The 23,163-nt window shown below is 53.4% G+C and overlaps 12 protein-coding genes across 12 annotated transcripts; 7 read left to right on the top strand and 5 right to left on the bottom strand.

Annotated features, from left to right (window-relative positions):
• Positions 1 to 1,822: 1,822 nt before the first annotated feature.
• Positions 1,823 to 2,298, top strand: GLRG_11231 (uncharacterized protein; the record flags this gene model as incomplete). Its single annotated transcript, XM_008101916.1, has 2 exons — positions 1,823 to 2,194; positions 2,254 to 2,298. The coding sequence occupies 2 exons, from the start codon at positions 1,823 to 1,825 to the stop codon at positions 2,296 to 2,298; spliced, it is 417 nt and encodes a 138-aa protein (XP_008100107.1).
• Positions 2,299 to 2,977: 679 nt separating this feature from the next.
• On the bottom strand, positions 2,978 to 3,932 carry GLRG_11230 (uncharacterized protein; the record flags this gene model as incomplete). The annotated part of the gene is made up of 4 exons (XM_008101915.1): positions 2,978 to 3,145; positions 3,286 to 3,367; positions 3,482 to 3,579; positions 3,717 to 3,932. 4 exons carry the CDS (start codon positions 3,930 to 3,932, stop codon positions 2,978 to 2,980), a joined length of 564 nt encoding a protein of 187 aa, XP_008100106.1.
• A 10-nt stretch (positions 3,933 to 3,942) lies between these two features.
• On the bottom strand, positions 3,943 to 4,799 carry GLRG_11229 (uncharacterized protein; the record flags this gene model as incomplete). The annotated part of the gene is made up of 3 exons (XM_008101914.1): positions 3,943 to 4,320; positions 4,342 to 4,466; positions 4,514 to 4,799. The coding sequence occupies 3 exons, from the start codon at positions 4,797 to 4,799 to the stop codon at positions 3,943 to 3,945; spliced, it is 789 nt and encodes a 262-aa protein (XP_008100105.1).
• A 14-nt stretch (positions 4,800 to 4,813) lies between these two features.
• Positions 4,814 to 5,560, bottom strand: GLRG_11228 (uncharacterized protein; the record flags this gene model as incomplete). The annotated part of the gene is made up of 3 exons (XM_008101913.1): positions 4,814 to 5,089; positions 5,457 to 5,464; positions 5,524 to 5,560. 3 exons carry the CDS (start codon positions 5,558 to 5,560, stop codon positions 4,814 to 4,816), a joined length of 321 nt encoding a protein of 106 aa, XP_008100104.1.
• Positions 5,561 to 5,955: 395 nt separating this feature from the next.
• Positions 5,956 to 6,744, top strand: GLRG_11227 (uncharacterized protein; the record flags this gene model as incomplete). The annotated part of the gene is made up of 3 exons (XM_008101912.1): positions 5,956 to 6,033; positions 6,113 to 6,256; positions 6,385 to 6,744. The coding sequence occupies 3 exons, from the start codon at positions 5,956 to 5,958 to the stop codon at positions 6,742 to 6,744; spliced, it is 582 nt and encodes a 193-aa protein (XP_008100103.1).
• Positions 6,745 to 9,820: 3,076 nt separating this feature from the next.
• Positions 9,821 to 10,108, top strand: GLRG_11226 (uncharacterized protein; the record flags this gene model as incomplete). Its single annotated transcript, XM_008101911.1, has 1 exon — positions 9,821 to 10,108. The coding sequence occupies one exon, from the start codon at positions 9,821 to 9,823 to the stop codon at positions 10,106 to 10,108; it is 288 nt and encodes a 95-aa protein (XP_008100102.1).
• Positions 10,109 to 11,415: 1,307 nt separating this feature from the next.
• On the top strand, positions 11,416 to 12,210 carry GLRG_11225 (uncharacterized protein; the record flags this gene model as incomplete). The annotated part of the gene is made up of 1 exon (XM_008101910.1): positions 11,416 to 12,210. One exon carries the CDS (start codon positions 11,416 to 11,418, stop codon positions 12,208 to 12,210), a length of 795 nt encoding a protein of 264 aa, XP_008100101.1.
• Positions 12,211 to 16,730: 4,520 nt separating this feature from the next.
• On the bottom strand, positions 16,731 to 18,128 carry GLRG_11224 (uncharacterized protein; the record flags this gene model as incomplete). Its single annotated transcript, XM_008101909.1, has 1 exon — positions 16,731 to 18,128. One exon carries the CDS (start codon positions 18,126 to 18,128, stop codon positions 16,731 to 16,733), a length of 1,398 nt encoding a protein of 465 aa, XP_008100100.1.
• A 249-nt stretch (positions 18,129 to 18,377) lies between these two features.
• On the top strand, positions 18,378 to 18,988 carry GLRG_11223 (uncharacterized protein; the record flags this gene model as incomplete). Its single annotated transcript, XM_008101908.1, has 2 exons — positions 18,378 to 18,504; positions 18,615 to 18,988. The coding sequence occupies 2 exons, from the start codon at positions 18,378 to 18,380 to the stop codon at positions 18,986 to 18,988; spliced, it is 501 nt and encodes a 166-aa protein (XP_008100099.1).
• Positions 18,989 to 19,462: 474 nt separating this feature from the next.
• On the top strand, positions 19,463 to 20,253 carry GLRG_11222 (uncharacterized protein; the record flags this gene model as incomplete). Its single annotated transcript, XM_008101907.1, has 2 exons — positions 19,463 to 19,588; positions 19,699 to 20,253. 2 exons carry the CDS (start codon positions 19,463 to 19,465, stop codon positions 20,251 to 20,253), a joined length of 681 nt encoding a protein of 226 aa, XP_008100098.1.
• A 132-nt stretch (positions 20,254 to 20,385) lies between these two features.
• GLRG_11221 (uncharacterized protein) lies at positions 20,386 to 21,507 on the bottom strand (the record flags this gene model as incomplete). Its single annotated transcript, XM_008101906.1, has 1 exon — positions 20,386 to 21,507. The coding sequence occupies one exon, from the start codon at positions 21,505 to 21,507 to the stop codon at positions 20,386 to 20,388; it is 1,122 nt and encodes a 373-aa protein (XP_008100097.1).
• A 382-nt stretch (positions 21,508 to 21,889) lies between these two features.
• On the top strand, positions 21,890 to 22,715 carry GLRG_11220 (uncharacterized protein; the record flags this gene model as incomplete). The annotated part of the gene is made up of 2 exons (XM_008101905.1): positions 21,890 to 22,241; positions 22,312 to 22,715. The coding sequence occupies 2 exons, from the start codon at positions 21,890 to 21,892 to the stop codon at positions 22,713 to 22,715; spliced, it is 756 nt and encodes a 251-aa protein (XP_008100096.1).
• Positions 22,716 to 23,163: the final 448 nt, after the last annotated feature.

The raw sequence follows: 23,163 nt of genomic DNA, 5'->3' as shown, positions 1-23,163 counted from the left end.
GCGGTTTGCCCCGTCGTTGTGGTTTCCACAGAATCGCAGCATGATGCGGCGCGGCCCAGTGCTGCTCTTAGGGCTGAGTTCTGACACGTCTGTCGGCGGGGTATTACGTCTTGTGACAGGTCTGGGAATGCAGTTGTCGTCAAATGTGGCCGAGTGTGTGTGTATGGTAGGACATGCATGCATTGAGCACATGCCACACCAAGGGCCACGCCACATTCAGGGAGCCAGCACTAGCCTCTTTGACGGTCGCTTTACACCAAAATCGTTCGCAAAAGAAGTGGGCCTTGTGGCTCAAACTATGGCTTCGCTCTGCCTAGTTCTGGGCAACACAATCGATAAGAATGGTGGGGCCACTTATCGGCTGAGGTACTCCGTACTGTGTACGGATACAGAGTACTCAGTGTACATGTACTGCGTGTGCAGTGGAGTGGCGTAGTGGGAGTGCACTGAGACCCCTGAACCCTCTGTGTAATCGCCCAACTCATGTCAGCTGGAATTTAACGTACGCTAACCACTACGGCAGCCTGAACTCTCACAGCCAGAACAAGTGATACTTACTTACCCTTCCCTAGACAGCAACGTTGGCTCGCAAGTCATGGCCTTTGCCTCCAAGCTTCCACCCTCTATTCACTTGCTATTATCTACTAATTGCCTTCGAAAGATTAATCCGATGCGTCCTCAAGAGAAGTTGGGTGGGAACATGGAAGAAATCACAGAATCATCTAATTACTCTCAACTCACATGTTAAGTTAGTAGGTCAAGAAATCTGAAATGTTGGTTGAAACTCAAAAGAATACAACATGATCTCACGGACTAGAGGGCAGACAACAAATACTAGGATGAGTTTGGTCCTACAGTTGTTGCAACTTGGAAAGTCGAGTTTGTTAACCCTTCACTTGCTTCAGTCAGGTTAAAGCAGCCATCTCGTTCCAAGTGTACGATCACTAGCCCATAGTAGCGCAATACCTTACTAACTACGGCGGTTGAGAAATCGCCATGATTCTGGTATCTGTGATGTGTACAGAAGAAAATGTCTACTGGCAAGCAAAAGGTGTCTATCTCCAAGAGGCTGCCCGTACCGGCCTGGCGGAGATCACGTGGACTGCGCCAACCAACAGTTGAAGGAAGGTGGTGAATAGACAACCGCCTTCCGCAAACCTCATCTTCGCTCCTTCATCGTATTTCTTATTCTCTTGTTGACATCCTCGTCCCCTTCTGCCAACATCAACTCACTTGGCCCAAGTCAACCAACCATGAGGCCCGTTTTCCCCTGCGACATCTTCCGATTGATTATACACAAGACCGATGATTTTGCAACGATGAGGGCCCTCTGCCTTACCTCGAAAGCTCTTTCGACCTTGACAGCACCACGCATGCTTCGCCTCGCGATTGATCACGATACTCGCAGAATCCGCGACCACACAGCCAGACAAAGAATCAGGCCTCTGCAGAGCTGACTATGTCATCAGCAATCATTCAAGCCGTTGCGAACAAGAGATCAGGGACGCCGCGGCCCCTGTGGTGTTGTGGGCAGCCCTGCAGCCGCCGCGTCTAGCAATAAAGTTCTTTTCCTGAGTTTGATAACCTTGAACACAAGCACATCTGGTCCTACTTTCTTGTACCTAGCACCGCCTGCCGCCATCACTGGCCCTGGCCTCCCCATCTCGCCGTCGGGCATGCCCTGAAGGCTCCGCTTCACGTCGCTGCCCTCAATGGCAACACCCAAGTTGTCCGTTGGCTTCTCAAACGCCGGAACCTTGCCGCCTTGACGCAATCAGTGCTATGGCCGCATTTGGTCCAAGACCTGGCTGTTGGAGGCGACATGGACCCCATCAATCTTCCCGCCATCCAACCTTGCGTTTGTCCCGCACAGCATCTCAAGGTCCACTTCCAGAACAGACCGGTGCAGGCCCCGACCGATCTACCGTGGGCGCCAGCCTTACACATCGCCTTAGCGCACCGCCAACTCGATACAGCAGCGCTTCTGGTCGATTGGGGCGCCGACCGGGCGACTGGACAACACGGTACGCACGGCATTACCGCTCTAATGGTTGCCAGCGCCAACGCTCTGCTGCCCTTCCTGGACCACCTGCTCGATTCAGACCAAGCTTTTCGACACTCTTCTCACTTTCATCCAGCCACAATCAACTGGGAAGATTCTTTCTCTATCAGTATGAAGGATTACACCATGGCAGTAGGTAATGTGCCAGAGAGACGGATGCTGAGTAGACGTTTGGCTGCGCTAGAGGCAAGGTTCTCTGGGAACCCGAGTTGTCGGTACTGAACTTGGCGAAGTAGTCTGATAGACAACATCCAGTAGCTGCTTTCTGCTGAATTTGGACGCTACCTAAGTGCTGAAGAGATGTTTGGCGTCACAATGGGTCGTGTGTCTTATCCACAGATAGTTTCTATCAACTATCTTTCTGCAACGGGATTTGCTTTCAGAGTTCTTGAAGTACAAAACGCGCTCCAATGAGCCCCCGTGAGGATTAGCAACATCTGTACACCAATCAAAGCCTCTGTCGCAGACTCGCAGTATTAGGCAGTCCAAGGCAGGCAGGTCATAGCACATGGAGTAACTCACCAAAGTATCATTTCTGCCCATCAGAAGCGCTTTGTTCATCCAGATAACTGTCCTGGCAATTCGTGCATTGTCGTAGAGTCACTTTTACAAGTAGGAAAAGCATACGCCACCCACACGAACAGTGCGTGCTAAGAAAAATAAGTAGAGGGAGAAGTTGTCATGTGCTTAAACACACAGATAACAAGATGCCGTCACGCATCAAGGCTCCGGTCAGGAAACAATAGTGAAATCACTTTGTTTCATTTAGCCACCAACTCTCTTGTCGGGGCAGCAGAACAAGTCATAAGACAAAAAGGAAGAAAGATAACAAAAAAGAAAAGACAACTACCAACGCATCGGCTTCAGCCATGGCATCTGACAACAAAAAACACGCAAGGAAAAAAGAGACATCGTTCAACCAACGGTCATGTCCTTGACCATCTTGCGGTAGTGCGCTCGTAGCAAGTCCGGCTCAACAGGTGGGGCGGGGAGGTCGGCGTCGACGCCGGCGGGGCGCGTAGCTATCTCGGCGTTGCGGATAACATGGAGACCACAGTCGTAACCGTTTCGCTGCTGAGGGGCCTATATATGACATCATATTGTCAGTACTGCACAAGTACATTCTGTTGGTTGTGGATAGCTTTGTATCCTTACATGCTACACCACGGGAGGGGAGAAGTTGATGCTTTCGTCAAAGACGAGATCCAGCAACCGGCGCATACTCTTCCACGCGCGTTCCTTGTAACTATCAAGTCCATACGGCGCTTGGTACGATAGAGCTTGTTGGGGTCGTTCGCATTATAGCTAATTGAAGCTTGTTGGTATGTATTGAAGATACTGCAACGGTTGCTGCTCTTGACTACCTCTTAGAGAAGGAGTGTGATTGCACCGTCGTCCAACCACTGCTCAGGGGCGAACCTCGGAAGAATGTCCTTTTTGGCCCCAGCCAGGTCGTCGGCAGTCAAGCCTTGTTGCCATTCTTTATCGTCGTCATCTAGTATATCAAAGGGGTAGTCCTGTAATCATGTATTCTCTTAGTATAAGCTTGTAGAATGAGGGGAAGGAAAGAAAAAGGCATATTGTGAAGCATAGAAATAGAGAAAAAAATAGCACGGGACATCTAGGGTCCGATCATGCCCGAGGAATGACTCACAGCCCTGGTGCCACGAACATATCGGAAGGGTTCGATGTCCGTCGCGTCTTTTGAATCAATCGTAGCATCGTTAGGTAGGAGGCCGGACTGGGGGTGCGCCTGCATGACCCAGCGGAAGAAGGAGGGCGTCACGCCGTTGTTCAATGCATTCCGAACTCTGTCCTCCGTGGTTCGTCGTCGACGGAATTGGGACTGGTCTTTCGGGTTACTGGCCATGGTTAAAATATTAAATGGTCTTCATCACGGCCTCATTAGCCTTGGACTTGACCCGCCGGGTCACGACCCCTCGGCGCGCTGGTTGAAGCAGATGGCCCCATTTCCTCTTGGCCACCCTAGATGCAGCCCTTGCGGCCGCTGTGGCAATGTCGTCGGCGATCTCTTTCTTGGTCTCGAGATCCAAGCCTTTTTCTTCGTCTTTCTCTTCTTTTTCTTCTTCTTCTTCTTCTTCTCCCTTCTTAGCCAGCATGGTGGCTTTCTTCTTCTCCTTGTTCAACTGGCGGGCTTTGGCGGCTTTGCGCTTCTTCTCTTCATTTGCGTGGGCGGCCAGCCCCTCGGCCCTGATGGCCTTGTACTTGCGTGACAACGGCGCCAGGGGGAGGTTGGGCTGCTAGAAGAGCTGCATGACGATGCCGGTCGCGCTGTCATCGGACTCGTTGCCGTCCTCGGGCATGGGAGGGGGGGAGGGGGTCTGACGACGGGCGGCGGCGGCTGGCTTCTCCTTCTTCTCTTCTCGTTTCGACCAGGGAGGGGCTGAAGCGGCGGGCCGCGGGACAAGGGGAGAGGGGGAGAGATTTCACCCGGAGCTGGGACCGCTATAGAAGCCCCGCGGGGGACCTCGGGGTCGGGCGTGGTGGTGTTGGCGACGGCGGCAGCGGTGGAGGCGGCGGGGGTCTTGCGACGGCGGCTCGGTGGCTCCGGCAGCTGGAAAGCTTGGCGCAGGCGCCGGAGGCCGTCAGAGGCCGTCGCCCTTGTGAGGCGGCCATGGGGGTGGGCTCGGATTGCCTGAAGAACGAAGCCATGGGGGCCCCAGAGGAGATGGTACGGGGGCTGTCCCGGTACGTGCTGGCGGCAGAGGTTGGTCATTGTGACCAGTGGCGTCAAGACGTCCACGGGTGGGGGTGGTGCCACTGCGCGTTCTCGTAGGCATCCCTCAGGAATGCCAGGTGGACCTGGACCTGGACCTGGTTCTGCGACTTTGAGGGCGTGACGCCCTGATCTTTCAGGGACTGGGTGATTCCCTGGGCGTGGTTCCGCGGGTGGTGAATGAAGGCGGCCGTCTGGTGCCCCGAGATGGCTGCTGCTGCCCCCGTTGCCCATTGGTTTTCGTTGGCCGTGGTCGGGTGCTGGAGGAACGGGTACTCGTTGATGTAGTCCTAGAAAGCATGATTAGACCCATGTTTGGGCTTCTAGATAACCTTTGGTGAAAGTGTGCAGCGTTCATGTATCTAGATGCGCATTAAAGCCAGACATAGATTAAGATAGAGCAAGTTGAGATCCATGATGCAGGATGTCGGCAACATCTATTAACTAAAGCAACGCTTATATTCATTCCGCCCTCGGCTGGGAAACGACCGTTTCCACTCATCTTAAAGAAGAGAGAGAGACAAACACAGCAGACAGACCAACAGAACCAAAGAGACAAGGCGTAACCGAACAGGAACCGAACAGACGAAACCGGACAGACGGGAGGACAACACAAAGAAAAAGAAAAGGAAAATAGAGAACAGAAAACAAAAAAACGGCAGAAACTAGCGGAATAGGTTAGTTCTTCTTCTGCTGGCTGACTTTCAAGGAATGGGGAAGCTACACTTGCTCAGGGCGAGGGCGTAGAAAGAGGACGGCATTGATGGTTTCTACCGTACGTATCATTTGGTGCGTACTGTGTGCCCTAGTCCTCAGCAATCAACAACTTAGTACCTCAGGAAGGCAGGCCTCGTCACGTCACTGCTTGTCCTGTTCAGTCAAACCTCACTCACTAGCTCACTCACTCACTCACTCACTCACTCACTCACTCACTCACTCACTCACATCTTTCTTTACTCGACCCCGGCCGATCTCTCACTCACTCAACTTAACACCACTCACTCGTCGCAACACTCACTCACATTCCAAGTTGCATCCCACCAATCAGTCAATGTAAGTATACATGCGCTGATTCTCTTAAACCGTCCACTTAGACAACACATAGACTCTTTGATCTACTTACATGGACTGACAGCCATCTTCTAGAAAACAAAAGATGTCGTCACCCCCGCCCCCGCCTCCGCCCTCATTATCTGCTGTTGCCCACAGCTCTCCTCCCGTCCGCCTGTCCAACGTTGGCACATCACGCTCGCCTTCCTTTGGAATCGATTCGCAGTCACCGCGTCTCGGCTCACGTAATTCGAGAATACAAGACGATTCTCTCGAAGCAAAACTCGACATTGAAATCACGAGATGAAAGCAGGTCCCAATCCCAGGCGCCTAACGACAACAACAACGACAACGACAACGCAGACGACGACAATCATTCGCTTCCCGCTACTCCTCCACCCGAGCCGGTAAGCCATTCCCATGACATGCATCCCATGGGAGTCCTTCCAAGACACAAAGAGCAAAGAAAACCTTGCTGCACCGAACAACCATACATGGCATTGAGGGAAGAAGCTGACTTGCCTTCCCTGCATAGGTCAATTTATGGACCGAAGACGAAGCAATGAAGCTTGTGGCATTCCTGTCGACGTCTAAAGGCCCCCTCGTCATTACGGACATTGCGGAACACACGGATTGTCCTATAACCCACGCTGCGGCCATGACTGTTTTGGTCTGGTATGCAGCCATTGGTCTCGCAGAACGACGAGGAAGTCGTGTCGCTTGGTGGGCCGGGAGACCTCTCTTCAATGGCTTGAGTCTGCGTCGCTCCGTCGTATTGACTGTCAAATCTGGCATTGTGGTTCTCGTGTTTTATGGCATATACGACACGGATGGGATGCAGGTGTCAATCGAGCGGCCCGAGCAGATGTATGAGGCTGATCAATTCCCAGTCTAAAGGGCAACAGGGCATCATTAGATTGTAGGCGGAATTGAACATTTGTGTGGCCGAGGCATAAAGACGACGCTGGAATGGAATGTTCAGGCACTTCCAGAATCGCTTAATGAGAGAATCCTGGTCGGTTGCAGCAGCCGGGCGCACCTCATTGCACGCACAACACAAGATGATGTTGTGGCATGAGGCACCGGTCCTCGCCTAGATGTTTCTCTGTTCATGTGGCGCATGGATTGCGCACGGAGTCTCTCTGACGAACGCTTTGCACCAAAATCGTTCGCGAAAGGAGTGGGTCCATGTGGCTAGGCTCCACGATCCACGTGGTAATGGAATGAGGGAACGTACATTGTACAAGTACGTACCTATACAAGTGTAAGCCGGTCCCCTGCCAGCTGCAGCCCACCACGTGGTCCCTAGAAGCTACAGCACTTATTGGTTGCCCATGTTGCCGCCTCCAGTATCTAGCTCAGGTCGCTGTCCTTGATACCTGTCCTAGTATCAGGCCTAGGAAGTGTAGGAGGCAGTGGTAGTGGCCTTTCAGGAGGTTTAGCTGCACGATGTCGGGGTGCAATGGGGCTGTCCGCGCCATATCCGTCAGATGTCTGACAGACATCTGGCTGGTGTGGCTGGTGGGAGTGTATGGAAGTCACCACTGCCATCCATTCCTCCTTCCTCTCTCAGCACTAGCCAACCACACCACACTGTGGCCGAGAAAGGTTTTGCCCTTCACTGTTTTTACGCTGCACATGGTTAGACAAAGCTGCTTTGCCGTAAGTGCGTGCCAGGCATGCCATCCACCATTGCATCTTGCACTTTGATACCATGCTTCGCTACATGATCAATATTGGTTCGGCCACATCATCATGACAAGGTCCCTGCAGCAACTTTTTTAACCGCCGCCACCATGAGCTCCTGATCCATGAATTTGTCAGCCCAACCATCTCCCGATCTTAGCAAACAGGCATCACGGGCAGGGTAGATACCGGGTAGCGGCGCAGCAAGCAAGCGAGTGGCGAGAGGCAGTGATGGAGTCGTCTCTGGAGCCGTATATGTCTCACTATCCGCATCGATCAGTCAGCCAGTCAGTCAGTGTGGAGGGAAGAAGTACCCGTCATATGTAAATTGGAATATCAGATATCGCTCGCCTGTGGACTTCACTGCGAATGCCAAATTGCAACCCCACCGCCTGCTGTTGCTGGTTCCTCATGCCATGTGAGCTCAGAGGCGTCAAAGGGCAATCTATCAGAAACGCAATGGCTGTCGTCGCCATGCTCATTCTCGATGCCTGACGCACCTGCTTCTTACTTGTACCAGCCTTGTCATGGAAAATTTGCATCAGCTTCTACAGAGGAATGTCTAGGCCGTTGCTGCCGCCGTTGTTGTTGTGTGAAGAATCAAGGATTCAGACGTTCGCTATCATGGGATGATAGAGGCAGCGATAAGGGATGACGTTGATTTCACAACAGGACCTTGTTAGGTAGGCAGGGGGGGATGATTTGGCAGCACTTGCCTCCTGACGCGACCAGCCAGAGCAGGATGTCTGTCAGACATCTTATCAGACATCTTACGTAATGGTAATGGCCTCTGGCTTGGGTCGGGAAGACCAGCTGGTCCGGAACGGTGCGCGAGGCGATCCTTTTGTAAGATGCAGTGTACGGAATTACGTTTATCCAAAGTTTACAATGTCACATATGCTCCTGGGAAATTTCTCTTGGGTTCAAGGAGAGGAGAAGTCAAGATGGTTTTATATGCGAGTTCGTGGCGTGGTGAAACGATCTCGTTGTTGAGGTTCAATTCCCCGAACTCTCGCCGGTGCTTCTGCATATTTGGAACAGAGTTGCACCCAACGCCTACTCCAGATCCGACGGCCACGATACAATAGCTCCTCTCCACGAATTAATCCGGGTCGTCCTTCCATCTTGAGCAACCAAAAGAGTGAAATCATGACTGGAAGCACCCACGGAAGCCTTCCACCAAGATAAGTAGCGTCTGTCACCAAACCACGACAAGAAACCTACGCAGAAGAGATATAGAACAGCCCAAGTTTCTTAATCTAGCTTTTATCACCTGCGGCTTGAGTCTTGATGCAGGCCCTGCAAAGCCAACCCAAGGTAGTGTCCAGATGTCTGACCGACATCAGGAGTCGACCCCACTGAATGTTAAGAGAGGTCCTCCTACAGTGTGTACCTGCAGAAGCCATTATGCCCTGTGCCCCCTTGTTCAAACAGACTTGGTACAGCCCAGTCTGTCTATACCTCGTTCGCACTTTTCGTCTTCGCTTCTTGATTCTGAAACCTTATTTTCACAAAGACTTTCCGCCAAGGACCCCGACCTCGAGCTTCGACTCCGACTCTCCCGCGCAATTTGTTACGGAACCAACAGCCGGCTAGGTCAAAAGCTATGCAGCCAACACTAGACGCCCAGAAACCTCGTTTGAATCACGCACTTTTCAAAACGTACGCTACCATATGGCTCTTCTTTGTTTAGGCCGTTAGCTTCCGTACTCCCCTTGCCTTGGTTCCTTGTCTTGCACTAACCCACATATTGGGACCAGTCCCTGAGGCTTAGTGAACGACACCAGAGTCGCTGATGACCCTAAAACCCAGAAGCATGACGCTAGGCAAGTCTTGACAACGCCACATGTTCAACAGCAATTACAGGTACCTATATCCTTGCGCAAGACAAGAGCTGCGTAGGCTAGCTACACAACAACCAGTACAAAACTAGCCAAGGAAGTTGCGTAGGAACCCAAGTCAGGTTCCTGCCATAAAAGCCCCCAGCCGGCTCACTCTCCTTCCCCCTCTTCCTCCCTCCATTACATCATGCCTTCTTGACCCCTTGCCAAGGTGCCTCAGGCCTAGGTTAGATCATGATATCAACTCAGGGTACCTAGGTACCTACGGAAAGGTCCTTGTTGACTCTATCCCCCGACGATTCTTTTCCATTCTTGGTCTATGTCACCTCTCCCTCCTCTCTACTTCTTTCTTGGTCTCTCCTCTTCTTCTTCTTCTTCTCCCACAGGCATAGCCTACTTCTAGCATTTGGCGTCATATAGGTACGCAGAGACAATATAATCCAAATGACGCGGCCCACTCGTAGCACATCCAAGAAGTCACGGCCCCAGACGCCGCTGCTTTCTGCCGAAGAAGACCTAGACCTTTTCGCCGAAAAGGCATCAAGCCAGCTTCAGAATCTTGAGGAATTGAGCCTCCACTTCGAGGACATCGTCCGCCGACACAGCAAGACTCACTCGCGAGAACATCTAATCGCCCTTCTTCCCCTCCCGATTCAAAAGGTCCTCGACGCTGCCGGCCCGCGACGTCACTCCAACATTTCTTACTACATCAAGTCGATTTCGGTCACGTAGAACGTTGCCCCTGACCGTCTCTTAGCCTTGTTCGACAACGTCCAAAGCGAACGCTTCTTCTCTCACCTCAAGCGTCTGGCAACCTCCCACGACCTTGATACTAGTATTTCTGCCTTGCAACAGGCTCAGAAAGAGAGACAGGACATCAGCAGGGCCCCTAGTCGCGTCAGTCGCTTCAGTACATGGGTTCCCAGCGACGTTGTCCGCGCCAACGAAATAATTGACGCAGAGTCTTACAAGACTCTTGCTGAAGTTCCCGTCTCTCCAATAAACAACCCAGAGAGCACTGCCGAGAATTTGGTCGACTGCAAACCAAACGACCTCAGTCACTCTCCGAGTGCCAGCGACGAGGCTCCTAACACCACCAGCCGCCAAGACGAAGGGGAACTAAGTCATATGGCTGGCGACGAATGCATCAGGTTGATCGCTGAAGATACGACGCAAATCGGGCGAGAAGTTGAGGACGAGGCTGAGGATTTTGACCTACTATCAACACCGTTTCTGATTCGTAGCCCTTCCATGCCAGCCAAGTCTCTTTATGCAACTCCAAGAACAGAGCGCGGTTCTTATTCAATCGTCACTGGCAGTGGTTCATTTGAAGCCCTTGCCCTGCTCGCCACTCCTCCTTCCACAAGTAGGTTATCCTTATCTTGCCCGGCTTCCATAAGCCCATTCTCTCGTTTTGTTCTGACAAGGACGCAGCCGTTGACGTCAGATCCGACTTCGAGACAGAGGCGCATCACGGAATCGAGCCTGACTTGACACCCAAACCTCACAACATGAGCGACGTCTCTCATAGCCATCCTTTGCCTCTTGTAGATCAAGAGGCGCCCATCGACGAGTCGTTTTACCAGTCACTAGCTCGAGCCCCAGTCCATTCCGAACTAGACGCAGAGGCCCTCCATCGAGACCTCGTCGCCGAAGCCGGCACCGCTCCCCTGCACACCTCAGTCTATCAGGAAACGTCACCACTCACCCCTGTTGACATGACATCAACGGATGAAACAACACTGTCTGAGACAGATACTACGGACACAGAGACACCCTCGCTCAGCCCAGAGCTGCTTGTTACCTTGGCGCCGGGTACAAGACTAAACGATAGTGCAGTCAACACATGCCTGCATCTGCTACTAGGTGCTTTACACTCCGGCGACTTTGGCATGCTTCCGACCTACTGCACGACAGCAGAGCGAGGCAACGAAACTTATTCGACGATCATCGAGCGATCAAGAAACCTCTTGGTGCCTATTCATGTCCCTCGCTTTCAGCACTGGATTCTCCTGGTCCAGGCAGCGCAATCTCCAACAATGGATGTCTACGACTCCCTTTCGCGTCACTGGGACCGTTGGAAACCAGACGTAGAGCGCACCGTCAGTCTACTGTCAATGAACCTTGACCGTCTAAACGTTACAAGTCTGCTTTCCATGCTATGTAACGAGCAAACAAACGACGTGGACTGCGGTGTCATGGTACTCATCAATTCTGCCTACTTGATCATCGGGAGGCGCTTGCCTTCCCGTGTGGATGTAGCCCTCTGGCGGCGCACTCTCATGGCCTTCATTCCAACATCGGGGACAGAGGCTCCTTGGAATCTGCACGCAGACCTTGACGACATGGATGTGGAGATACCTGACGAGCCCAGTACGTCAAAGCTTCCCAAGCTCTCGAAACGGGGGTTCCAGGAGGCGAGAGCTATTCGGCGCCAATGGGAAGAAACCATGACTAGGCTATTCAAAGAGAAGTCAGCAAGCAGCGTTGCCCAGTTGGCGACTTACGGGGAGGATGTATCCGAGGTGCTACACGCAATTACAGCCATTCAAAACAATCAGACTCCCGAAGCCATCACTGCAGAGCTGTCAGCACTCAACGCCGAAGTGAGCAAGCGAGGCGATGTCATCAGACAGCTCCTTGACCTCCCCAACCGATCCGCATGCGAGAACAATTGCATTGCAGAGCAGAGAAGGCAGCGGAGGTTCCTGAAGCGTCGGCTCTGTGACATTCGGAATGGCACAACTGCGTTGGGCACCGCACGAGAACAGCTAGAGGTGGAAAAACGGGACGTAGAGATCCGGATTCAACGATTAAGAGACCTTGACTTGTAGGCATATTCACACACAGACTTTTATAGTGGCTCTTTTGCAAAGTTATTCTAGATTAAGGAGTAATTACAGAGCCTCTTGATTTCGAGGCGCTGCCTCGTTGCTATTTCTGTTGGCCCCTGATCGTGTGCTAGGCTATTGGGTGAGAGAATTGACGATGACAGTCAATGGTGGAAACACGGTCTTTTTTAGTGGCATGATAGACTTAAGCGACTCGTATATTGTCTTTGGTTCTTGTCGCACAGCTTGCTTGTAGCTGGCTTCTTCACGTCTTGAGAACCTTCCTCTGCCTTTGGCCATTGCATCTAGTAGGTCAGAGAGCGATAGGAGGTTACCTAGAAGAAGGGCTGGTTGATGTTGCTGAAGGAAGAGGGATAACTCGCCCCCCCCCCCAAAGTAAGAATAGCCCGTCTGTCAAGCTGCCGTAATAAAGACCGGTGGTCAGCCAGCCAGTCTCCCTTGGGTCATGTCCATCTCTACAAAGACAGCAAACCAATATCCTCTACATGGAGAACCACTCCCCAATCCCCAATTCTTGCCTTGGATAATGTCTATGGGTCTTGGACGCTCGGTTTCCTTGAATGACTCACCCGGCCGCAGCCCGTCGGTTTATGCAGTCAGGAAATCTTGTGTCTTGCTATCCGCAATCAAGCGTATGCAATGTCTTTTTTTTTATGACCGTGAAAGCTGCTGATAGAAGTAGAAGTAGGTGGTGGATGGAGTATTAGTATTGAGGGGGGGTCTCGCGTGTTGCTGCCGTGGGCAAAGTCCTTTGCAAAGCATAAACAGGTAGGTCCATTATCACAGGAGGCTCATGGTTGTGTGGCGGATGCCGTCAGCCACACAACCATGAGCCTCCTGTGATATCCATCCACTAGTGCCAATTGTCTACAGAGATAAAGACATTTGAGCAATCAATCCAATGTAGAGCACGAGTTTCCCGCTACTTGTTCATTATTTGTATGAGTTCTAATTGAATGGCGTCCAGATATTCTAGGTCCCGCGACCTTTGGCAACCAAGGCCATCATCACCACACCGACACCAAACAGAGCCATGAGAACATGCGAGGTTCCCCTTTAGCGACTTGATCTACTCTATCTCTCTGTCTCTATCTCTCCTGACACCACATGGAATGCATGTGCCCGACCAGTCCTGCCGCCTAGCCCATCTTATTTGGCTGCAGTGAGGAGGGCCCTCAGGGAAGGAATGCCCCCCCCCCCCCCCCCCCCCCCGCTGCTGGTTCCTCAGTGTGGGTGGGTGGGGGTCATACTGCTTAGCATGCGATTGTATACTGCATAAATCAATAATTGGGGTTTCCATCGACATGCGGGATAAGCAGGCATGTGCGGGGTCGGGGGGCGGGCAAGCCGGTATGAACATTAAGGTACCTAGTCACCTAGTGTAGGTAACAAAGTTTAGGTACCTTGGTGTGTGCCTCAGCGGCTAGCGCACCGTTTGCCCCCCAACTATCCGAGACGCGACGAACACCCCGCGCAGCTTCTGTCCTAGTCCAATTTTCATTTCCTCATTGATTTGCGCGTCCACCAGAAACGAGGATGCCGACGATTCCCAACATCCCGATGACCGTTCCCATCTCCTGATTCTCAATGAAATCCACAACTTGGATCCATACCTCGAGTTCCATCCGCCATCGCTCCTCACCCTCTCCTCATCAATCGGACCCTCGTCGATATAATACTTCGCGACAGACCTCTCCCCCTAGCCATGGCCACCATCGCCGCCCTCCACAGACCCTTCGCAAGCATCGCGTCACCATTTCCCTCAATGGTGCTGTGGAACATGTGCCGATGGCAATAGCTGAGCGGTCTGGGAAATTTCCCCGCAATACACATGAGCTGGCAGCGAGCGGCGTCGTGGTCTTGGAAGAAATGGCCGAGAGGTCTCCCAATTGGGCGAGAATCCATAACTCTCAACCCGTCGCCACGTTCAAGGGCGCGCGGCACCGACAGACAGGTTGCCATCGTTCCCGCTCGCCATATCTCCCATCCGTCCATCTCGGTCATCGTCAATACCACTATTGGTAGTTCTGCCCCTCCTCCAAGCAGTCCGTGGCTCGTCCAGTCAATTCATACCAAAGATTGTACGCCATGTTTCCTGTTTCCCATCTGTCGTTCTTGTCCCTTCTTCCACTGTCTATCAGCACATCCTCTCTCTCTCTCTCTCTTGCTTGTCCTCCCCTCGTCTAGCGTCGTCTCAGCCTACCAGCTCACCAAGTTCCTCCCAATGTGTTAACATCCTTGCGCCCGAAGCATTTCATACAGCCCCCACACGCCAGTACAAGGCAACGCAGGAAGGAGCCACCGCTAACCTTTCTATAGAACAGTCGTCTCCCTTGCCTACATGACCCGACGGGCTGCCGCTTCTCCAATGCTTCCTACATCCGAGCCTCCGAGCCTACGTGGCACCCTCGGCCTTGACGCACATCTCGATGCATACCGTCCGCCGATCAAATCCATAGTGTTGCGACCACACATATCCTCACTAGAGCCTCCTGTTCAGGGCTGTGAACGAGCAGGATTCCTCTCTGTGACGGCGAGAAGGGAGAAACTGTGTCCATCTTGTCGCCAAAATAACGCGCCTTTGGCTGGGCCGGTTCCAGGCGACCGTGTGTAGATGGCTGTACAACGGTTTGGAATCTCCCTTGTCTGGTTCCTTGTCCTGAACGTACGGGCGGCGCTATCAACAACGGTAATAGTGGCTTTTGCGACAGGATGACGTCTCAGTCAAGGCTTTCCCCTTTGCAGCTAGTCTGGCCACAAGGTCTCGGAGTGCACTGAGCCTCGCAAGGCCGGTGACGATGTCGAGTGCAACAAATGCCATGAGAGTAAGTCCTCCTTGACACTGCTTGTGTATTATTAACTACTAACTATCACCAGTGGGCTATTTCTCCTGTGACTGCCCTTAGGGTGGTTGATGGCCGCGCTTGTCACAACTGCGGCAACGAGGCCCCGAGAGTGCCCTGAGCCTCGTAAGAAATAAGTGACGTAACAGACGGGCATCTTTCCAAGGACTGCAATAGGCCCCTTGATAGTACGTCACCCGCTACCTAGCCTTGATTTCGTTTGACTGGCATCACTGTTATCCATCGCGATGGGCTGGCATCGCCGTTGCCCATCGCGGCCGGGCTGGCATCACTGTTATCCATCGTGATGGGCTGGCATCAAGCCAGAATTCACATTTGTGTGTTTTCAGCGCACGGACTGAAAAGTAGGTTTTGGACGCTGCCAACGCAACAGACTGTATCACCTCTTGAGGGGTACACGTTTGCGTGCAGAAAAATAGGCCGTGTGACTCAAAACATGGTGAAGCGAGATCATGTCTCAATGCTTTTGCGTAGCATGCGCGCAGCCTTTGTATCCAACCCAAAGGTTCTGTGTCGCCTGATGAGTACAGGAAGTCAGGAGATAGTTCTTCTGTCCCCTCCCTCACAACTATAGACGCAGATAATCAAGGGGGTGCCTGGGATGAACCTCGGAGGGTTATGCCTAGAGGTGTTTAGGAATAGGTTCAGAGATAGTCTTACCATAGTCCAGGACAAGCTATACAACAACACTGCCGATGTTACGTTAATACACCAAGTTAGAATATGAGAAATAGCCCTCCCCAACCTATCAGACCGCTTCAACCCCTCAACCTTCCCAAGAGCTATGAATATAACTACCTCCGTGCCACCAACCGTCAGAGGAGGGACCTCTTTCCCTATAGCCTCCCCTAGCTCATTTAACAGAATAACAATAGAGAACACCAACATAATCAAGGCCACTAGCGACTTCACTAGAAAGAAGAACCCAGACGCGTACTACTAGAAATTCAAGCCTACCATTAAAAAGGGCAGAAAGACAGCTTAGACACTCTAGCTCATCAACGTCAAGGCCCCGTTCTTTAAGGACAAGACAGGAAAGCATGGCTCTGCCACCGGCTACGTATACGGGGGAATCGACAAGTACGTTAGAGATGGTATTGAGAAGATGGTCAAAGGAAATGCAGTGAGGTTCACCATGGAGAAATCCTCGCTCATTTCCACACCTGAATGCTGGTGGTTGCTGAGCGCAAGTCCACCACCCAGGGCCTTGAGGCAACTAGACCGGTCAAGGCGGAGATAACCCCCGACGATGTCCTTTCTCACCTTCGGCAGCTTGGACTGTAATGCGCAGCCCGACAGTGACGTGACCTTGACGAGAGTGAGTTTTCAAAGATGTCGCAACATCGTTGCATGTGCCACGTTCATTATAGAGCATCAAATGGCCCAGCTTACCAGCATGGCGCTAGGCACTATGATAGCCGCCGGACTGTAGCAACATAGTGTAGAGAGCTTAAAGGGGTGATATACATTAATACAGTCTCTATGAAGCAGTACTGCAATCGGAGGAGCTCGAGCTATGTGTAAAGAAGAGGTTCTCGAGCAGAAAGTCAATACCCATACCTATCAATTCAATCAATTTAACCTATGTTCTTCCCCAATTAAGGCCCTTAGCCAACCCCCTTACAGCGTGCTTGCAAATCAAACTTCCGAGTACCTCCCGTAGACTTGACGCATGCTCTTCAAAAGTGCGACGGCGATATCCACCAAGCGGGCCTCCCACTCGTTCAGCTCATCCGGGTCAAGATTGTTGGAGCCATTAACAACTTGCTCCAGCAAATGTTGCACCTGCCCTCTCGCAGACATAAGGTCCTCGACATCCCGTTGGACCACGTGCTCCTCCAACCTCTTCCATGAGGTGGCCATGACGTTGGAACCAGAGCAGAGCACCCTTGCTCGCGAAACCTCGGTAGTTACAAGGTCCCGGACCTGGACGTCATGATTGGTCAGCGGTCCATCTGCCTTGGCTGGCTCAAATGTTGTTAGCCTTTCGACGAAGCCGGCGACGATTTGAGGCTTGGTTTCCAGCATCTTGGCCCAGTTACATGTGTTACGAGAGACGTGTAGCGTGGCCTGTAACGTCTGCTTGCTTCTAAGCGTCTTCACGAGCGTATTGCGTGAGCTGAGGGCTGCCTCAATAAGCTTGCCTAGCTGCCGTCCCTGCCCTAGGGCTATATCCCTGGCCTGGGCCTGTCGTCGCGAGTACGTCCAAGGCCAGGCGCTGCGCAGCGGCTGACCTAACGCTGGAGAGTTCTCAGTCCGGTGAATGAGTCTGAGGTACTGCGTTTGTTCCTGGACGAGACGTTGTGAAAAGGCCCGGATCGCCGAGTCAACGTTATCAAGCAGATTACGGGCCGGCATCACTGATGGTGTGATATACAGGGCGTAGTCGGGGTCACCGTTAATCACATCAGCCACAACGACTGCTGTGTCGCTGATCCCGTCCGAGAAGGATGGGAAGCTGGGTATGACGGGTGACAGTACCTCTCTGTGCCGGGAGGCGGACGAACGTGGCGACGACGAAGACGACGACGACGCCTGGTTTCCGACCGAGCACAGGACAGCAATGACGGCAAAAGCGATAACGACGAGCTTTGGGTGGGCAAACAGCCAGCGCAATAAAAGCCACACGCCCCTCAGAAGACGGGAGATACTTTGCAGAACAACAACTACTGGGCGTTGACCATGTCGCTGGGGTGCTTTCGTCTCGGGAGGCTGCCGGGATGCGTCTTCATGCTTGCGTGGCTTCTTCCACTGCCCTTGCTGATTGGATCGGTGTTCTTGTCGTTGTTGTTGTTGTTCTTGCTCTCGTTGTTGTTGTTGTTGTTGTTGTTGTTGCTGCTGTTGTTGTTCTCTTTGCTGTTGTTTCTGAACCCGTCTTCTCAGCAGCGCTTTGGATTCAGCCATGGATGTTGCTGTGATGTCTCGGCCATCCGGATCATCTCGGCTGTTTCGGCTATCGTTGCCGCGGTTGCTACGGTCATTCTTGGATGATGGGCGCCGAGACGGGTCGCATGGCGGCGGCGGCAATGTTTCCATGGCAATGAGTGTGTGGAAGACGGGGTGACGATGAATGATCAACAAATGACAACGGCACGGGATTCTCTCCTTCGAACAGGGAGAGCACACAGCCAAGATAAATAAGCAACGAGGGAACCCGGAGAGAACAGGATAGAAGAGCAACATCTCAGCGACACCCGCCCGTTCCATTGCCAGACCGACCTTGCAAGAGGATTGCCGAACGGTCCATCCGTCAACAGCCGTGTTTCGCTTGGCTCCCCTGACGCCATGGTCAACTGGGTTCCCTTTGTCGCCGTACCGGCCGTGGCCGTGCTCGGTTTCGTTCTCAGGGCCACTTGGCCAATGGCCCAGCAGCTACCCAAGGCCACCGTGGTCGAGACGTCAAAGCAACTGAGTAAGTGAAAAGTGATGATAGCAGAGTACGAACCCATCATGAGTAGCAGCCAGAATCTGACAAAGGCTCCCTTCCCGTCGGGGTGGAGGGGGGTTGGTTGACAGGCGTAGACGAGCACATCTGCTCCATCCACCACAGGGTCCAAGCATACACCATGTCATCTGAGGTGCAAACGCTATACGAGTTTATCGGCGTCACCAACCCATCACCGTCAACATCTAGTGCAATTGTTGAACAGAGGCTCTGGAAAGCCTGGGCTACATACGTCAACAAGAACAAGGCCAGATCAAGCGCAGCTATTACCGAGAAGGACATACTTGTTGTGGCCATTATCAAACTGCTCCTGACGGATCCCCAGGCGCGTGCCCACTACAATGAGATGGTTCTAGAGCCTTTGCTTCAGGCTTCGGATCGGCCAGTCTCTTTGAGATCCATCTGCGGCCGGCACTGGGAGGCTCTCGTCAAAAACGGACACAGACGGTGAGAGATTAGGGAGGGGGGCAGGCCGGGTCGGGTTGATCAACGGCGAGATTGTTTCAACGGGAAAAGCACGGACATGGCTGGAAGAATCTTGTCGTAAACAGAAAATGATGGAAGAGCAAAAGACAGGGAAGAGAAGATAATGTGTGTTTCATACCAGACAGAGAATGTGCGCTGTGTTGTGGGAGGAGATGCACGTGAGAAAACAACCAAGTATATGTCATAAGGATGGCAGTCATCCAAGTAGGGGTCCCGAGCAACCTGGCACTCTGGATGCCTGGGATCGACCACGATATTCAAACAACAAGAACGACGTTAATATCTCGGTCTAGATATGTCTGCCTCAAAGCCCCTCCCGGATGTGTGGAAGCTGCGGGCGCGCCAGCTCCAGCGCTTCCACGCGCAAGAACCCCCTCACGAGTATTCAAAGATGATCACGGAAGCCGACCTGGCACGCGCTCGGGTGCTCTCGCCCGACATGTCCAGGCTGAGCGAAGACGAGGAGCAGTGGCCCCAGAACTGGGTTTCGACAGAAAGGTCATTACGGTCGCTTCTGTCCAAGCAGGTCTGGAAAGAACTGCCTGAACGCCGAGACTGTACTGCTGTGAGTATCGACCTCTTGCTTTCCGTTGTTCGTTTGGTTCGTCTGTCCCCGAGAGGCTAACGGGGTAGGATCTCCAGGATGATATACCGAGTGACCGAGCTCAAGCGCAGCCAATCAACGGAAACGGAGAGGCTGAGAACGAGAAAGGGGAGAAGGAAGACGGGAAGGAAGAAGAGGATGATGGTGATGGTGATGGTGACGATAACGACGAGGACGAGGGTGAGGAAGATGGTGAAAGAACCAAGCTCCACGAGAGACGAGGCGCAGATCAGGCCAGGGAAACAGAGATGGAAGCCAACTCCAACTCCGACCCCCAAGAGGCGCACCCAGCAACTGTGTGCACCGCGGGCTCGAACCACGGGGGCGATAGGTGTGGCGGCATCAAGAACGCCATCTCGAACCACTCCGTCTGGCCTTTCCACTTGCCCTTCTCGCAGGCGGTGAAGGCCGGCCACCAGAGTAGTCGCGAAGGCGACACCTGCCAGGGAGAAAGGCGCCACTATGGTCAGCAGGCATATCCAAGGGGGCATGAACCGGACTCTCAGAAAGTGGAGGAGGAGACAGGCGTTTTCAGCCTCGAGGAGATTGGCGAATGTCTGGAGCATATGAAGCGAGAGCGGCGCAAGAAGCAGAGGGAGCACGGGATGGGGCAATGCAATGAATGACCAGAGGTAGACTGCCAGATCGAAACCAGGCTAAGCGGTGCAAATCATCAAACGTCTGGGGTGATGGAATCAATTGGCTACTATTGTAGTACCGTCTTGTTATATCAGCTTGCTGACAAGGCAAGAGAAGCGTCAGTCATACTCGTCCTCGACAATGATATCAAACCCGTTGTCGTCAACCGCCAGAGCAGCAATGCTCTCGACGTCCAGACCGAGGCCGCCGTCATCATGGCGATTTGTGTCAGCAGCAGACCGCAGGAGGAGACGCTCCTCGCCAGCACCAAGGAAGTGGAGCCAGATGCCGCCCAGGAGACTGGAGGGCGGCATAACATCGTTCACCGCGGGACCGAGCAGAGTGTTGCGCCAGGCTCGGTCGAGCTCCCTCTCAAGGCTGATGAGTCGTTTGACAAGGCGCCAGCGGGATACGCGCGCCAAGATGACTGCATGTCTCCATGAGCCGTCACTATCGTCATAGCCCTTGTGCCCGTCGGTGTCTACGCCTGCCGCCGTGGCGACATCACCATCTTGTATTGGTCTCGGCCGAGGCTGGCTGTATTGTTGCGGTGGTGGCGGCGGTGGCCTGTCGAACTGCAAACGGTTGATCTGCTTTGTACACTCGAAGAGGCGCCGGGCGCCAAAGACCAGATCGTCTTGTATCTCGCCGATGGAGCGGGTGTCGGCACGGCGGAGGCGGTGGCGGTCATGGCGTAGACGAGCGCCTGCTACGGATACCGAGTCATCGGGCCCGAGAAGGACGGAGGGTTCGACGATTGCGGAAGGTGGGATGACGGTCGAGACGTCGTGGTGAGATGCCCGTCGCTCGGGCTGTTGTTGTTTTTGTTGTTTTTGTTGTTGTTGTTGTTGGGGTTGCTGGGGTGCGTCTTGTCGTTGCGGCAGGTTCTCGAGCAAGGCCTCGCCGACGTCTTGGGAGATATGCGCCGCGATGCCCGACCAGTCTGGGTGGAGGAGGCCATCAACCCACGGGGCCCAAGGCGCGTCGCCCTCGGACGCAGCACCAACCTTGACCAGTATACGGTGGCGACTCTTGAGGGCGTTGGCAAGTCTCGGGAGAGCAACCTGGTCAAAGGCGGCGCCCCAGGACGAGCCGTCAGCACGGACAAGGTACATCTTCGCCTTGAGCTGGTCAATACCCTTCCAAACGCACTCACTGGAGCGGAGGCGGTGGCGGATGATATGCTGGTATATCGCCTTGTTGCACGAGGCGCCAAAGATCAGGCGTGGGTTATCAGCCATGGAGAGGTGCTTGATAGGTTGGTCGCAGAGGCGCGTTGCGTTGTTCGAAGGACACATGGTGGTGGTGGTGGTGGTGGTGGAAGACGGAAGAGACAGAATGAGGTATGATGGGCGCTCACTCGATCACCGAGCAAAAGGGCGGAAGCAAGCAAGCAAAGGTGAAGAGTTTTCACAAAAGCAAGACGACAAACGGCGAACGGCAAATTACAAACGGCTTCTTGCAGCCCCCGCTTCTCTTCCCTCTTGCACCTTCTCTCCCCTTCTCTTTCCTACTGTACATACGACCGACCGGATTCATTCCATTCTTCAACCCATCACGCGGTTTCCGAATTCCCATTCCCTCTCTGCCTATACGCACGACCGACAGCCATCCATCATCGACATGAGCGAACCCCATGTCCCTGGCGGATTCACCGGGTCCAGCCCCCCGTCGATTGCCGGCTCGCGAGCCACGGGGAGCACCATCGACGAACAGATGGCCGACCACATCCGAGCCGAGCTTGCGAAACCCGGAGACAGTGCCAACGCCGAGACCCAACAGACACGCCAGCACTGGCGTTATCTCCTCGCACGCAACGAGCAGAAGCAAGCCGATAAGGCGCGCAACGAAATCGGGGTGGGCGTTGTGGTCGGCCATGGTGATGGCTATGGCAACGGCAACGGCAACGGCAACGGCAACGGCGGCGGCGGCGGCGGCGGCGGTGGTGGTGGTGGTGGTGGTGGTGGAAACAATCGTGAGAATGAGCGCTAAACGTCGTCTTCTTTGTGTGCCAAGAATTAACTGATTGGGGTTGGTTGAAACAGAACGCGATCATTGCCCCTCCTCCTCCGTCGGTCTCTCGTCCCGTCGCTTCGATGGCTCCATCCTTGACATGGACGGCCTCAGCAACCTCGACCTGAACACCGCGGACCAAGCGACACGTCGACGCGTCATCGAGACGTGCAACCAGCACGCCGACTACTTCCGGGCCCAGCTCGACGGGCGGCGTCCTCGAGAACGGGTACAGCGACCGACTACAGTCGCCGGGCTTAACGATCAACAAGCAGCGATTGCTGGCTCCGAATTTTCCTCGATAGGGGAGATCGATGACAAGATGGGGGAGCTATTGTGTGCTCAGGAGAGGGCGTTGCAGGAGGCTCTGCGCCACGAGATGGAGATTAAGCGGCTCTGGTGGTTGAGACAGCACGCGCTTCGAGAGGGGAAGTGAATACGGACTGTGGTGGATGGGTGACCCGGTCAGATGAGTTAGTTGTAGGAGACATGTAGGTAGGCATTGATTAACATTACTTTCGTTTGTTCGTTTGGAGCATTACGATGAGATGCCATGATGGAAACGAGTGGTGATTGGTACCGTCACGGCCACCAGACGTGCTTCACTGAACTGGTACATGCGCACTGGATAGCAACAATCTAGTAATGCATTGCAAACTGCAAAGACGAACACCCTGTTGCTGCTGCTGCTGACACGGACGACAAGGCATCCAGCCGCGGGCGTTTGGTAGACGAGTTCATCTTCAGCTGGTAAGAAGCCAAATATGCGATGAAATGGGGGGCCTTTGACTCTTTGTGATATGTTGAAGAGGTAGCCCAGTTTGTGTGTTGGGTTTCGATGACGTTGCTGAACTGGAGGCGAGAATCCTCAGTTTCGATAGCTG

The sequence above is a fragment of the Colletotrichum graminicola genome, assembly GCF_000149035.1.
Source record: "Colletotrichum graminicola M1.001 genomic scaffold supercont1.78, whole genome shotgun sequence".
Classification (NCBI taxonomy): Eukaryota; Fungi; Ascomycota; class Sordariomycetes; order Glomerellales; family Glomerellaceae; genus Colletotrichum; species Colletotrichum graminicola.
Note: the sequence above shows the minus strand (reverse complement) of the source record. Positions and strands in the feature narration are given on the sequence as shown.